The 16,544-nt window shown below is 41.2% G+C and overlaps 1 protein-coding gene across 1 annotated transcript in view; it reads left to right on the top strand.

Moving 5' to 3' along the window:
* Window positions 1-12,593, top strand: part of Acmsd (aminocarboxymuconate semialdehyde decarboxylase) — a 48,039-nt gene extending 35,446 nt beyond the window's left edge. Inside the window, exons 8-10 of the mRNA XM_032915604.1 lie at window positions 3,601-3,773; window positions 12,108-12,206; window positions 12,531-12,593. Coding sequence (XP_032771495.1) covers window positions 3,601-3,773; window positions 12,108-12,206; window positions 12,531-12,593 — 335 coding nt within the window. The remainder of the gene's footprint in view (window positions 1-3,600; window positions 3,774-12,107; window positions 12,207-12,530) is intronic.
* Window positions 12,594-16,544: the final 3,951 nt, after the last annotated feature.

Genomic DNA, 16,544 nt, shown 5'->3' with positions numbered 1-16,544 from the left:
AGTTCTCTGAGCCAGAGCACTGAAAGGACAGTGAGTTGTCAGACAATTTACACTGGAATCACTCACTGATTTCAAGTAGAAAACCTGTCTCCAATAAAGCGTTAAGTAATTGTAAAATTTGAGGGCTAGTAGTATCTAAAAAGATAAAACCTTTTAATCAATTGTAAACCACAAGTCACACATTGGCTATCAGTATATGAAGTGAAAGCTTGATTTTTAACATTTTAAAAACAGCGGCTAAAGCATGGAAATTAATAATCTGTGCTGAAGCAGCAGAAACTCAAGAGAATAAGCAAGTGATCTAATCATACCTGTAGCCTTTTCATTAGATGAAAAATACTCTAAGCGCATTTTCTATGGGTAGCACGCAAAATATGTAGGAAGTACAAAAGCATGTAAAGAGTAAAATTATCAATTTTGTCTGAAAAATTTGTATAAGTGATAGGCCAAATATCAGTATTTTGTAATAACCAATTAACTGTTGTTTGGAAACAAGATATGTTTTACTAGGTTTCTTATTAAAAATACTTCCATGACTCCAGTCCACAACTCTGTACTAAAACAGCTGAAGCTTTATCTCCAATGTGCATAACAAAGACCTAAGTCCTCTGGTAAGGTGAGGTACTTAGCCAATTAACATCCTTAGAAGCTTAACATTAGCTTCAAATATTCTTTTTTTGGAGTAGTGCAACAGCTACTCCCCAAATATTAAAGCTCATACTGAGAGCAAATGTTTGTAGTAAAAATTTCTATATATACTGAAAGATTTAATGTTCTAACTTCTTACATTGAAGAAGCAACAAAATTATATAATATAAGGCTGTTAGCCACTTTTAATGATATCACTCTATGGGCTCTCTAAAATTATAAGCAAGCTCACAAAATAAAAACTCACAATCGCCAGGATGTAAACAAACTGCATAAAAACAATCCTCTAAATCTATCTTGAAATGGCAGTTGGAGTAAGGAAACTGGCTGTAATGTTCTCATAAGTTCTAAAACCTCATCAATCCTTTATAAATCCTGTAACAATCTCTATCCAATACAATCTCTACCTGTTTGATTTTTCCTCAATTATAAATAAATTTGAGTTAGTCAATGTAACACTGGCAATCCTAAATCACAATCTTAAATTCTCCTTGTAACGGCAGACCACCACCACAAGGTCACCTGAGCTTTGAATACGTGACTAGGCAGCTGTTCTCCGGGCAGTGGAAATTAGCATTAGAATACAGATAACTTCAGGGCAAGCCACACCTTTGGAAAGCAACACTCAACCCTCAACAATCTAGTCTCCAAGGCACCACAAGTCTATTATTATGTTGTAAAGTTTGACTATCAATTCTACATTCGAACGCACAATGGCGCGGTCTCCAATACCTCTCGAGACAATGTCCTAAATTCTTTTAGAAGCCTGGTTTCTAGCATAAGAATTCCATAAAAATATTACCTCAATTTAGACCTGTCTCACTAGGGTGGCCCAATGTCACATGTTATCTAGAATTACTTCATCTAAATTACAGTTTTAAGCCAACTTTCTGTTACCAATATTATACCTTTTTTAACCATATCCAATAACTTGAAAGCCAATAGTCCACAACCAAGGCAAGCAGAGCATATTTATACATTTAAAACCAATGAGAAACAAAATTGAAGTGGCTATACATATCTTAATATATATACCAAACACCATTTTTACCTTTTTAGCTATGATTTTAAGAGATGCACCTTGTCACCTGTTGAGTCAATTAACCAGTCAGGGATTTTTCTAAGAGAAACAGCTATCAACTCTTGTACCAAAAAAGCTGAGAAGCTGTTAGCGCCTTTAAGATCAGCCCGTGTAGACGCTTAGCCAGCTTCTAAGCCGCTCCTCCAGCTAATCTAGACACCTGGCTCTAGGCACAGGGCTTTAAAGACCTGATTGAAACTGTTTTTCTATTCATTTGTTCCCTTTTGAAACGAGTTAAAACCAAGTCAAGGTGTGCACGACCGGCAGATAAGGTTTTTACCATTTTTTCTTTTGAACATGAAACGTAAAACATTTAAACAACGAGAAACAAAAATCACAGACATAAACTGACAGACATGGAGACATCCTGGTGCACCAGAGACAAACAATAGACAAAGAGGGAAAAAACCAGATGGTGTCCACGGTGACTATCCACTCGGGTGGAGTTGATATGGGCGATGGATTGTCTCAATTCCTGGACTAGTCCACCAACGTGTTGAAACCCAATTCCTGTAAGATACTAAGATATATTATCTGAGCGGCACGACCGACATTTGCCAATGGTATGGAAGTGAAACACAGCCCTGAATATTTTTACTCACAACCCAATTACATAAACTCCATCAGGCTGTGCACGGGCACTGAGATGTCCTTTTGTTTGATTCTCCTGAATAAATTTTCAGGCGGTCTGCCTCGATCAAATCTGATCAGCATGACTCTGTAAAGCTGTCGAGTCAAGCGCCGGACGACCAAGCTTCCGAGAGCCGGCGCGGAGCTTAAGTACACCTTTATAAGCACCAAGACAAAGTTTTTCTGCCAACATACTGTGTTCCTTTTACCTCCTCCCTTCTCTACCGGGGCATTCTTTCCCCAATATTTCACCTCCGAATTGGAGGGGACTGCTACTTGAGATCGATCAGCTTCCTTTTCTCGTTGCAACTTTTCACTACCCCCTGTTTCTGACCATCTTTTTCCTTGCTCCAACACTCTCCGCTTTGCTGTTTTAACTGAGCAGTTCCCACGCGACCTCTGAAGCCGTTTGGTGGTAGCTAGAAACTCAAAGGTCAATAGAAAAAGCCCGAGGGTTGCCAGAGCAACCCCAGCGGCACCTGCCGCGTCCGGCAGTGGTAAGAGTTGGAGCAGATCAAGGCTAGCCATGGTCTCTCAGGGTCTTACCCCACTCATAGCTTCTGAATTTCTCCCGTGAAATGGAGGCTTCCCGTGCACCGGCGATGTTTTTATCCAGGGTTTCTTGGCACCAGATGTCCCACGCATTGCGACTTCCCGCCGACAAGGAGCACGCGAGACATAGAAATTCTTACTATGAGTGACTTTTATTTCTGTCTATTCCTCTCTCATGGTGGAAGCCCGCTTGCGCCCCGCCAGGCGCCTATTTATCCCCGTGCACGCACCCACACCTGATTGGTTGCTTACTCATGACCTCATCAGGTGCGCCCGAAATGGGCAAAGACCTGGCAAGAAGGCACTCTTGCACATGCGCACACAGTTAACCTCCCCATAGGGAGCCGGCTTTATGCGCGGTAAAGGCTAAGCGCCATCTTGACTGACCTGGCCTTCCGTGGGCGCCAGTGGAAGCCAGTGTACCTGCCTTCTCAAACCTAAAAGAGGGTGTCAGATCTACTGGAGCTAGTTACAGATAGTTGTGAGCCACTCTTCAGGAGTGCCAGCAACAATATTCAGTCTTCCGTTAGAATAGCAGGAGCTCTTACCTGCTGAGCTACTTCTCCAGCTCCTTGAGTTTATTTTGAAACAAGGTCTCACTAAAGTTTCCCAGGCTGGCCTTAAACTCATTTGCAGCCCAAGCAATTCGCCTTTGAATTTGCAATCCTCCTGCCTCTGCTTCTTTGCAGGTGGTGCTTTCCCCTTCACCGTAGGAAGAATTGCTCATGGATTTAACATGCGCCCAGATCTCTGTGCCCGGGACAATTCATCTGACCCCAGAAAATACCTTGGCTCCTTCTACACAGACTCCCTGGTTCATGATCCTCTGTCTCTCAAGCTATTGACAGATGTTATAGGAAAGGTAAGTTGGATGGTTTTTGGAGAGCAGAAGGTGAGCCCAGCAGCCAGTTACTTGACAAGTTAGATACTTTTGAGGGAAAAGGAAAGTATGAGATAGTAAAATGTCTGAAATACATACTCTTGGCCCTTGGTATCTATCCAAAGGGAATACTGAAACCCTCGGAGGCCCAATTATTTTATATTTAGTGGCATGGCTTTTGTATATAACTTATACACAGAACCCCTAATGCTTTAGATAACTTACAGCACAAAGCAGATGATGACTACCTTTGTATTTATTCTATTGCTTAGGAGATAATTAAAGAGAGAAAACCTCCACATGTTAAAAACAAGAGCAAAATTTTCAAAGTATTTTCTTCTTTCTCATATTTTATGTTTATTAGTGTATATTTTAGTATATAGTGTATATGAGTCACTATGAGACATTCATTACATGTATATAATTTACTTTGGCCATCACCCTCTCTTGCTTCTGTTTTAGTTTTTTGTTTGCTTTCTGTTGCTATGATTAACACCATTACCAAAGGCAACTCAGGGAGAAAAAGATTTATTTGGGTTACAGGTTATATAGTCCATTATCAAGGAAAATCATCATCTGCTCAAGGCAGGGACCTGGAGATAGGAACTAAAGCAGAAACCAAGGAGGCTCACTGCTTACTGGTTTGCACCCCCTGACCCAGCTTTTCCAGTTAACTCCCTTATACAACACAAACCCACCTGCCCAGGGATAGCACCACTCACAGTAGCTAGGTCCTCTTAAATCAGCTAACAACCAAGAAAATGCCACACCAAAATGCTCACCAAAAGGCCAGTCTGAAGCAGGCAACTTCTCAAGTGAGATTTCCCAGGTATGTCTAGGTTTGTGTCAAGTTGACAAAAACTAAAAAGCACACCTAACTCTTACTCTTCTCCCCCATTTTGATGACTGAGCTTCATTAGACTTATTATGTGGGAGGAGTTACCTACAGGATCATACATAAGAGATTACCTACAGTAGCAGGGGGATGTATAAGAGTTTGTTTCAAGTATTTTCAATTCACAATTGGTTAAATGTAAGCCTATGGGACTGAAAAGGATGACTATGGAGCACAAAAGAAACAATCACATTTCAGTTTTATCTTATTACATGTAGGTATCTGTAGGTTTCCAAATTCTCCCAAGAGAAGAAGTAGAGTATCTGGACAAACTGAAAATGTGAGCAAGCAAGTAAGCAGGAAAGCACAAAGGAGAGAAGCTAAAAAACAATTGTGGGTCCTGAACTCTTAGCAACAGAAGAAGGGACAAGGCAGGGAGCCTGGCAAGGGGCCACTCTCAACAGAGTGTCCAACTGAACAGAGTGCACTCTAATTCTTGGAAAGGAAAACATTCTGAGAAAAACACCACTGTCAAGCTCAAACCCATCCTCTAAGCAATACCACCAGCAATGGGGGATGCTAATCCCACTTTGAAACAGTACCCAAGGCAACATACACTGACAGAAGGAGAGGAGCATGACAAGTTCACTGCAGCATCCAATAGGTAGACCAGATAGCCAGCTGTGGTCCTCTGACTATGTTTGGCAGAAAGAGTTGCACTTTAGGAGTTGTAGTTTTGTTGGAGTTGGTGTGACCTTGTTGGAGGAAGTGTGTTACTGTGAGGATGAGCTTTGGGTCCCTCCTCCTAGATGCCTGGAAGACAGTAGTCTGCTCCTTGGCTTCCTTTGAATAAAGATGTAGAACTCTCAGGTCCTCTAGCATCATGTGTAGGCATCATGCCTATCTGGATGTTGCCATGATTCCCACCATAATGATAATGGACTGAACATCTGAACCTACAAGCCAGCCCTAATTAAATGTTTTCCTTTATAGACGTTTCTCTGACCATGATGTCTTTTTATAGCAATGGAAACTCTAACTAAGACACCAGCACATGTATGTATATCCTGAGTAGGCTTCCAGGAAAGGCAAAGGTTCTAGTATCTTCTTTTCAAACCGTGACCGCTTTAATGACTATAATTGGGACATGAAAACCTAAAGTTTTACATGTCCTCACAGGCTGGTAGATCCAGGACTTAGATCCAGCTATATACATTATTCTTTTAAATAGTAATGCTCCACCATTCTACTTACAGTCAAATCACAAAATCCTCTTTTAAAAACAATCCCCAAATTCGAATGACTTTTTGAACTTTTATTTATTTTCTAGAATCATTCCTCGACCTCATCAATAATTGTGCTTTTGATTTTTACTCATGGATTTTTACTCAATTTCTCATGGATTATTATTATTTTCTGGCCTTAAATAGTTTTAAACAACCTGTTTTTGTTAGATGGGTATAATATTTTTTCTTTTTATTTTAAAAATATTTTCATACAATATATTTTGAGCACTTCCTTTTTTGTCCAGCACCTTCCAGATCCTCTCTACCTCCCTACCCAACCAACTTTAAATTTTCTCTCTCTTGCTCAAAAATTAAAAAAAAAAAAACCATAAAAATGCAAAAGTGAAAATTAAAACAAGAAAAAGATTTTAAAATCCCCAACAATACATTTTCTTACTCTGATTCTTCTAAGAATCTCTGCAAGAGTACTTAACCCTACAGGTCTTCATCTCTGTGTGTGTGTGTGTGTGTGTGTGTGTGTGTGTGTGTGTGTGTGTGCGCGCACGCGCGCGTGCGCTTAGAGATCAGGAGGCCACCTCTGGTCTCAGTCCTCACCATCACCTATTTATAGACAGTCTTATTACTGCTGCATATACCAGGGTACCAGGGTAGGGAGCCCACCGTCTTCCCATAATTCTCCTGTCTCTATTCCCCATCTCTTGCTATAGAAGTGCTGGGATCATAGATATGAGCTTCCAAATCTGGCTTTACATTTATTTTATATCTCCAAATAAATTTGACAAATAATGTATTCCAATGCCCAGCAATGCACAAAAGAGGGAAACCCTGTTTAGATGCCTGTAAGCCTACTGAGAGGCTATAACTCTCACTTCAGGAAGAAATGGGCCATGAGAGAGTATGTCCTAGTTTCAGCACTTGTTAGTTAGCTCAGTGATGTTCTAATTTCATTTCAGTCACTGTGGTTAAAAATACCCTGACAAGAGGTAGCATAGAGGAGAAAGGGGTTTCTGTCAGCCTACAGTTCCAGGTTACAGTCCACCATTGTGGAGACACCAAGGGATGAGCTTGATGTAGCTGGTGACATCACAAGCACAGTCAAGAGCAGACAGGAATGAATGCATACATGCTCACTTGCTTGTTTGCTCGTGTGCAGCTTGATTTCTGAACTCTTAAACAGTTCAGCACCCTCTACCTTGTACTTTCTGTCTCACACTCACTTCCAAGTGCCTCAGTTTAGAGGTCTGTGCTACCACAGCTGGCTCTGGACTTTCTAAAATACAGTAGTGGGGAATCTCACATTAGCATATTCAGACATATATCTATGGAAACCGGTCTATGATCTTAGTAGATCCCCAGGACACAGACTCTTTAAAGTTTAATTTTTGGGCATCTGGGAACAGATGTGATGAGAACCCAACATATCATAGTAGTCGGTGTATCCCAGGGAGCTCAGGTCAATAGACAACACAGCAATTGTCCATACAAAACCAACTTAGGCTTCCTCAGCCTATGGTTCTTCCTATGACTCATAACAAAACACAGGCAAACTGCAGCTATAAGAAAATAGGTGAATTAGTTACTTTTCTTCTCATTATAAAACGTCTGACAAAGGCAACTTGAGGAAGAAAATAATCATTTTGGTTCACAGTTCGAGGGTTCAGTCTATCCCCACAGGGAAGACATTGACTGTTGCAAGAGCATGAGGCAGCTGCTCACATTGCATGCACAGTCAGGAAGTAGAAAGAGGTGGATTCTGGTGCCTGCTTCTCCCATTTTGCTCAGCCCATGGAATGGTGCTGTCCACAAGAGGGCGAGTTCTTTCACAGTAATTAGCCAGATCTAGACAATCACTTGCAGAAGTATGCAAGGAGGGAGTCTAGATGCTTTCGATTGATGATCAGTATTAACCATCACGACCAGTGGCAGATGCAGCAATTTTTCAAAGCATTTTTAACTCAGGTATTTAGTACACATCTATCAAATAGAGATCTCTTTCCTGGAAAACCACACAAACCTTGAGGAATCTCTTTCCCCTGCTTTCCTCCCTGCTGCTATCTCTTTTCTCTCAAAACAAGAACTCCAAATTAAAGAGATGTTCGTTTCTACTCTCATGCCTTCTTTCCTGTACCTAATATTTCAGAACTAATTACATCAGAATTTCTTAAAATGTTTTTAAATATATGTAAAAGTAAGTATACACACATATTATATATGGGATATAATTATGTGCACATGAGTGCAGTGTGCACAGAGACTAGAAGAGTCAGATCACAGGTGCTGAAGCCACAGGCCATTGTGAGCAGCCTGCAAACTGAACTCAAGTCCTCTTAATAAACAACATATGCTCATAGCCGCTTAGCCATCTCTCCAGCCATATTCCCATTGTTCCTTCAACTCACTCACACATTTATGCAGTTTTCAAGTTGATGATAAGCATGAGTTATATTCTTACCATCTCAAAAGAAGATTTCTCAAAAGTCCAATTCAAAGAATTATTCTTGGCAGAGTCAGATCATAGGAAAAAAATGGCTAAATAATTATTAACTGGATGTATTTTAAAATGAAGAATCTAAGGACAATGAATTTTTAAAAAGAAAAAATCTAAAGAAGTACAGGTGGTAACTCAGGTCTAGACCAGTTTCAAGATCAATACATTTATAAAATTACTAGCAAGCTGGAGATGATCAAAAGTTAGTGTGAAGGTTAAATAAGAATGGCCCCCATATTTGAATGGCTCATAAGAATGTTTAGTCACCTGTTGCCTGCATATGGATCCTGTTCCCCTAACTCTGCCCTCAGTGAGAGAGGATGTGCCTAGCTCTACAGTGACTTGATGTGCCAGGATAGGTTGATACCAGGGGGAATCTCTCGCCCTTATCAGAAGAAAAGAGGAGTGAAGTATGGGGAGAGGGGCTATGTGAGAGAGAGACTGGGAGGAGAAAGGGGACTGCTATTGGGATGTAAAATGAGTAAATAAATTAATGGAAAAAAAAAAAGAATGTTTAGTCACTAGAAGTGGAACTATTTGAAAGGATTAGAAGGATTGGAGGTGTGGCCTTGTTGGAGGAAGTGTGTCACTGCTTGTGGATCAAGGCGTATCTCTCAGCTATAGCACCAGTGCACAGTCCACCATGGTGGTGATGTACTAAGTCTCTGAAAATATAACCAAGCTCCCAATTAAATGATTTCTTTTATAAGTGTTGGTCATGATATTTCGTCAGAGCAATAGAGCAATGATTAAGACAGTTACCAGTCAAAGGTATGCAAATAGAAAATAGGTAAGAAAATTTTAAAAACCAGATAATTATAAGTAGATATATAACTTCTATAGAAAGATGTTGAAAGAAAGTCTATATAATAATTTAAAATTTCCAAACCATGAATTTGATGTTCTGAGGTAGCATTAAAAAAAACTCAAGGCACTGGGAAGATGAGATGGCTCAGTAGGTAAAGCCTTGGCAATGCATGCCTGAGTACCTGAGTTTAAATCCCCAGATGGACATGTAGCATGCACATCTTTAATCTCAAGGCTCTTAGGAGCTCAAGAACCAGCTAGCCTTGTATATGCAGCAGGAGAAAAAAAGAGACCCTGACTGAAACAAGATGGAAAGCAAGAACACCTAACATTCTCCTCTGAAAAGCCACACACATACACACACACACACACACACACACACACACACACACACACACACACACACAACAAAAGGAAACCAAGGAAATATCTTAATCAGGAGGGACGAATTACAGAAGACAAGACTGGTTTTCATTTCTGATTCATTTGCTTTCTCCATATTAAAACAGGACAGGCTGCTTCTTAAAGCATATTTATAACTGTGAATGCCATCATGCTGGGAAGGGAAGGATTCCTAATTAGAAAATTAATGCCTGGATTTCATCTTCATGCTAATGTAGCTGACGAGTATGCTATAAGCGCGGGACTCTAAAATCATGTTGTATTTTGGAAATGTAAACAGCTTTAGCAAGAAGAAGAGATGATCCCCTGGTGAATACCAAGCAGAGAGTTAGAACGAGATCAGCTGTTGGCACAGATGTGAGCAGACAAACCTTTACGTCTTTAGGGCTTCTACAGCAGATGAATTTTCTTGGCTTCATGTATAAATGAATACAGAAGTCTAAAAATAGATGGCCTTCGAAACTGTGTAGTGTGTGTGTGTGTGTGTGTGTGTGTGTGTGTGTGTGTGTGTGTGTGATCGATCATGTGTTCTGTTCTCTCACTCTCTGCCTTATTTTCTTAAAATGATCTCTCACTTAGTCCGGGGCTAGGCTGGCAGCTAGCAAGCCCCAACATTCCTCATGTTTCTGTCCCTCAAGCACTGGGATGTAGGCACATGCACAAACATGTTCAGTTGAGTCATGGGGAATCTGAACTCAGTTCCTCGTGATTGGGCAACAAACATTTTCTTAACTATCTCCCTAACCATCAGATGTGTTTGTGTGTGTGTGTGTGTGTGTGTGTGTGTATGTGTACATGAATATATGCACATACATACACATATTTGAGACAAGGTCTCACTGTGTAGACCAGACTGACCTCAAATGATCCACCTGCCTCTGCCTCCCCAATGCTAGGATTAAAGACATGTGCTACCCATGCCCAGGTCAGATTTTTACTATGAACTGAAGTATTTACAGATCATGTCTCTGTGTGTGTGTGTGTGTGTGTGTGTGTGTGTGTGTGTGTGTGTGTGTGTGTGTAAGATTGGTAAATATATATTTTATAAATACATATATATGTAGATTATATCATGTGATTTTATGTATGTGTGGAAATGGTATAATGTTTCTATCAGGTTAAACAGTCTATTCAAGCATATCTCTATGGTGAAGCAATACATGTCATTTCTCCTGGCTTTTTGAAATATAACATCATGTGTAGTAATCATAGAATATAATAGCATGCCAGATCTCCTGGGGTCTTCTAGGTGGTATGTTGGTTGTTGTTTTGGAAACAGGGTCTCACTTTGTAGCCCAGGTTAGCTAGAATTTATTATAAGACCCAGGCTGCCTTTGAACTCCTGATCCATTCACTTCTTAAGGCAGGGATTACAGTCATGCAGCACCCCAGCTGGCATACATCAGAACTTCTATTAATCAATGTCTTCCTCTCTGCTGACTCTCTTTCTCTGTGTCTGTCTGTTTCTGTCTTTGTCTTTGTCTCTGTCCATCTCTCTCTCTGTCTGTCTGTCTCTGTCTGTCACACACACACACACACACACACACACAGAGAGAGAGAGAGAGAGAGAGAGAGAGAGAGAGAGAGAGAGAGGAATAAAACATTGCAGCCAGTGGGATCAACCCATTGAAGTCAGTGAACGATGAAAAGCTTGCTGTGACTGGAAGAGACTGTGACTCATTTTGAGAGGTCTAGCAGAAAGGACACCACCACACTTCATTTGGGAAAACCCAAAGAGAAATTAACAAAGGGATTATTTACAAAGCTATGAGGAGTTACACTACCATTTAACCCGAAACATTTCTTTCCAACTCTATTTTCTCACAAGTCACTTGCGATATGTCACTATAAGAAAGGTAGAATGTTTCTTTTCATCTGAAAACATCCCATGTTTTTATCAAATAAGTGCCTAATTTTTATATTTCAGTGCTTGTATTTCAGTTATTTAGAATAAAAATGGGCTGAGGTGGAGACTAGCTCATTCAGCTGCGTGTTTGTCATGCAAGCACACTTGATTCCCTGAACCCATATTTAAAAGAGCAAGGGGGGATGGTACATTCCTGCAATTCAAGTCCTAGGAAGGCAGAGCTGGCTGGTCCTGGGGATGTCAGATGAGCATATCTAATGAATTCAAAACCAGCGAGAGACCCTGTCTCAAAAGCCAAAGAGGACAGCACCTGGGAGTGACAGCAAAGGTTGTATTCTGGCCTCCATACTTAAACACAAGCACTCAGAAACAGGACTAGACCTAGATTTCCACTTTTTAGAAGACCTAATAGTGACATCTGCTGGAACAAGAAAATAGCAAAATGGAAACCAACCCTTTACATCTTTAGAATTGTAGACTAGTTGTTTCTATTAAGTTAGGAAAACAATTGTTGTTCTACTAGTGTGTGTGTGTATGTGTGTGTGTGTGTGTGTGTGTGTGTGTGTGTGTGTGTATATATATATATATATATATGATAAGTAAATTAAGTGTATGGAAGACTCTTTAATGTTTTCCCACTTACAAATAAAATTGTATTTTCTTCTTTTAGGATAGAGTTATTCTGGGAACTGATTACCCCTTTCCACTAGGTGAGCAGGAGCCTGGGAAGTTGATAGAGTCTATGGCAGACTTTGATGAAGAAACAAAGGTACATGCCTTGAACTTCAGTCTCCTTCCTGAGCTGAATACACACTTCATTTGCCTAACACTGTGACTCCATTTTCTGAAATAGCTAGACTATTAAAAACAAACACTTTAATGTCTTAAAATAAGCGCAGTATAACTAGATGTATAAATCCTCTGCACTCACAAGTGTATGTGCACATGCATATTCACACACACACACACACACACAAATGTAAAAAAAGATCAGTGATGGTATGTAATAAGTGCTTTATCAGGCCAATCATGCTTTTAAGTAATATCTCTCTCTGTGTGTGTCTCTCTCTGTCTCTCTCTCTCTCTCTTTCAGGATAAACTTACAGCTGGCAATGCCTTGGCTTTTTTGGGTCTTGAGAGAAAACTATTTGAATGACAGAATTTACCATGAGAAGCTATGTCACTTCTGTCTTTGAACATGAGCCATACACACATCTATTTTGAATTATGTCACCCAAAAAAAATGGAATATCCCCCTCTGGATGAAGCTAGAAGAACAGGAATTCAGGTTCCAGACCACTCTGGGCTACTTGAGACTGCCTAAAACAAGGGTGGGGGTAATATTTTCAATATTTCACCTTGTAAATAAGATGTTTCATAAGGTCTTTAGTCTGAAATGTAATGTACTGAGAAGCAGCATGTTACTACATATGCAAATCAAAAGCATTTAATTTGAAAGAAATAATTAATGTATAAGTAATTATTTAAATAGGAAAAATCCAAAACCAGCTTTATCCTAGAAGGCTCAGGGTCTCTATTCTGATCAAAGACATGGGAATTGTACCCAAATAATAAGGTTTTTTTCCAGTTGTAACCCTTTCTGCTAGCCTATCCATTCAATGGGAATGTTTTTATCTTTGTAACGTACACACAAGATATGCACAAGCTCAAAGGTTCTAAAAGCCAGTTAAGAAAGCAAGGCAAATGCTTATGGAATAATTGCTGATTGATCCAACACAAAGGTCAAAGACGCTTCAGTACAAACTTGTTCTAGTCTCTCATAGTTGGGTAGATCTTAGAACTTGACCTGAGTCTGGGAGGATGGGTGAACACTTCCTTAAAAACTAAAAGGACTGTGGTCGGGCATGGTAGTACATGCTTCTCAAGCCAGCACTCAGGAGGCAGAGGCAGGCAATAGGTCTCTGCTTGAGGCCAGCTTGGTCTACATAGCAAGCTCTAGGCCAGCCAGCCAAGGATACATAGTGAGACCCTGCATCAAAAATAAATAGGTAGGCCTGGAGAGATGGCTCAGTGGTTAAGGGCACTGACTGAGTTCAATTCCCAGTAACCACATGGTAGCTCACAACCATCTGTAATGAGATCCAATGTCCTCTTCTGGTGCCACTGAAGAGAGACAGTGAACTCACATACATTAAATAAATAAACAAACAAACAAATAAATCTTTATTTTAAAAAAAAGTAAATAAGAGAAGATAGAAGATGGACCAGAAGAGAAGGACTTAAGAAAACAGATTTGACTTCAAACTGGATGAAACTTGTTCTAAGGGGAATTTCATTTAAAAGTTTACCTTTACCAGAGCAGGAGGCATAGAGTCAGCTCTGGGGAAGGAGTGGGTAACTTCATGACACTCTCACTCTAGGCACTTACTGCTCCACCTGAGTAGCTGTAAAGGAACTTGGGCCGGGATGGGGTGGCAGGCAGTGTCTCTCCTTCATGGGCCTATGGCTGAATCAAACAATCCTTCCATAGCACATGCTTAATCCTGGACTCACTCTTAAGTCCCTTCTTTCCCATTCTGGTACAAAGCCAGGCTCCCTAATAACATGTAACTGGAGCTGCCTTGTCAACAGACAAAGAAGAAAGCTAACGAATACCCATGATCCTATTCTTCACCATCCATGTCTCAATGCTCCATCTCCTTCCTGATCCTCTTGTTGCTTTCTAGAATTTTCACTGACTATCACTTGACTTACTAGTCCAATCTGTCTTGAAAGAAAAATAAAGTTGAACAAAGCAACACTTGGAAGCACGTGTTACTATTTTACTCCTTCCCCAAACCTTTGGAAGAAATCTCTTCTCCCTACCAAATATACACACAGTATCCTTATTACTTTTGCCTCACTATGATTAAAAAAAGAACACACACAAAGTTGAAGGGACGTTTCAGTCCATTATGTTGCAGGAGGCCTGCAGAGCAGAACCGCTCTTGGCATGGTGGTAAAGCAGCAGGGAGAGAGAGAATGCTTTCGGTCATGGGCTTTCTCCTTTTTCCTTTTCTCTGTCTGGAACCCAGCCCATGTGGCAGTGTCACCCACATACAAGGAAAGCCACCATCTCTTAGTCATCTTTAGAAGAGTCTTCACAGGAGTCTTCACAGACACACCTATAACCATCACAAGTCTATTCCTTGTCAACATGACACTCACACACATCTTCTTACACCATAAGATCCCTCCCCTACTCCCAATGCTCCAAAGCTCTCACAGAGTTTCTCCCAAGACTGGGGAAAATACTTAGCGGGGTGCTCTCTTAATATCAAGTTATATAGTCCCAAGATCTACCCAAAGCAATACTGAAACCCAGCAGGGCAAATATTAAATAGTGTAGCTGTATGTCCAGCACCCAGAGCTCATAGCGCTGTGCCCAGTAGGCTTGGGCAACTTGGCTCTTTATGGTCTCACCCAGCCCTTGTCTTGCGCTAGCTCTATTTGGTTGATGCTTTCCTCAGGGGACACCCTACCTTCCTGACATGGCCAACACTCTGGAGTCTCCACTGCATCCATGCTTCATGCACTGCCCTCCAAGGAGCTGCCTGCATGGAGGCTTCTGTTGTGAGAGCCTGTGTAAGAAAGCTGTTAGCTTACTGTGAACTATGGACAGACAGACTGCAGAGCATTCTTCCCACAAGGTGACCTTCTAGAAAGAATTATATAAGCTACTGTAAGTAAATACACGTGGAAGCAAGGACACGAAGGCAATGCTCTGTTAAGTCCACATTATCAAACACCTAGAGTCCCCTGGTTATCCCCGCATGCCAGACCTTCGGCATACATACCATCCGATCATCCTCACACAGCCTTGGTGGCCGCTGGGCGGGTTGACATCTAGGATTCTACAACTCTTTCATCTTATATGCCTGCATGGCCAGCATCATGTGCACAGGAATGATGTCTGCCTCCAGCCTGAGGAGCGGCTGAGCCTGTTTGACCGCACATGCATCAGCCTCAAAGTGCAGGAGCACAGAGAGCTGAATGCTGGGGAAACTTCTTAGAAAGCCCTGTGTCAGTCCTCTATGCAAGGAAGTCTTTCCAATTAGTTTGCATCTCTGTGTCCTGGCAATTGTGATGAGTGGGGTCTCAATAATTCCATAGCCTTAAAGCACCCTGTCTCTTGTCCTGGTGCAAGATACTTGACTTCTTTTTTAAAGACAGTTTCAAGTATCCTAGCCTGACCTTGAACTCATGATGTAGCCAAGTGTGTCCTCGAGCTTCTGATTCCTCTGTTAAACCTGAAACTTTCAAGAAGACAGAATCCACGATTGTCCAATTAAAGCTAGGAAGATGGACACTGACCAGGATTACCTGGGATTTCCAGAGAATGGCACTGATTTGGTCAGTCAGATGCTTATAAAAGCCAAACCCACAAGGCTAAGTACTTTCTGTCCTCACCCTATCAGGAGCAAGCATACATCCTGACGTACTTCCTGCCTACGTGTGCTCAAGTACACCCTGGGCAGTTGGAGCAACCAACTACGTTTATTTTTTTTTTTTCTTTCTTTTTTTCGGAGCTGGGGACTGAACCCAGGGCCTTGCGCTTGCTAGGCAAGTGCTCTACCACTGAGCTAAATCCCAACCCCCCAACTACGTTTATTGAAGTGATAACATGTGGCTTGTTACCTTACATAAACAACAGCCCCAGCATTCCAGGGAGTTATCCGTCCTTGGGCAAGTAGCCCTTACATCTTCTGTCCACCCCACATCCCACACGCCACACCCCACCAGTGCTGGGATTATAGGCTGTCCCACCATGCCTAATTTGTTTTTATACAGTGCTGGAGATAGAACCCAGGACTTCAGTGCTTCTTCAATGCACTGTCTCCCAACAGAACACCCCCACCCCCGGTTCTTTTTAAGAGCCTAATCTCTTCACTTTGCTTTCTTTAACTTTAAACATGCCTTTTCTAACTAAATTACTTTTCAAATCCTTCTTCTGCTTCTTTGTTCTCAGTTCTCACTATGAAACTAGTTTAAACCAGTCACAAGTGCCTAGTCCACAGCTGGAATAATGGGCTGCCTTGAAATCTCCTGATTACCTAGTCTCTTACCAATAAACCTAGCTCCCCATAGTCTTAGGGCATGGACAGAA

This window comes from Rattus rattus, chromosome 10, assembly GCF_011064425.1.
Source record: "Rattus rattus isolate New Zealand chromosome 10, Rrattus_CSIRO_v1, whole genome shotgun sequence".
Lineage (NCBI taxonomy): Eukaryota > Metazoa > Chordata > Mammalia > Rodentia > Muridae > Rattus > Rattus rattus.
Note: the sequence above shows the minus strand (reverse complement) of the source record. Positions and strands in the feature narration are given on the sequence as shown.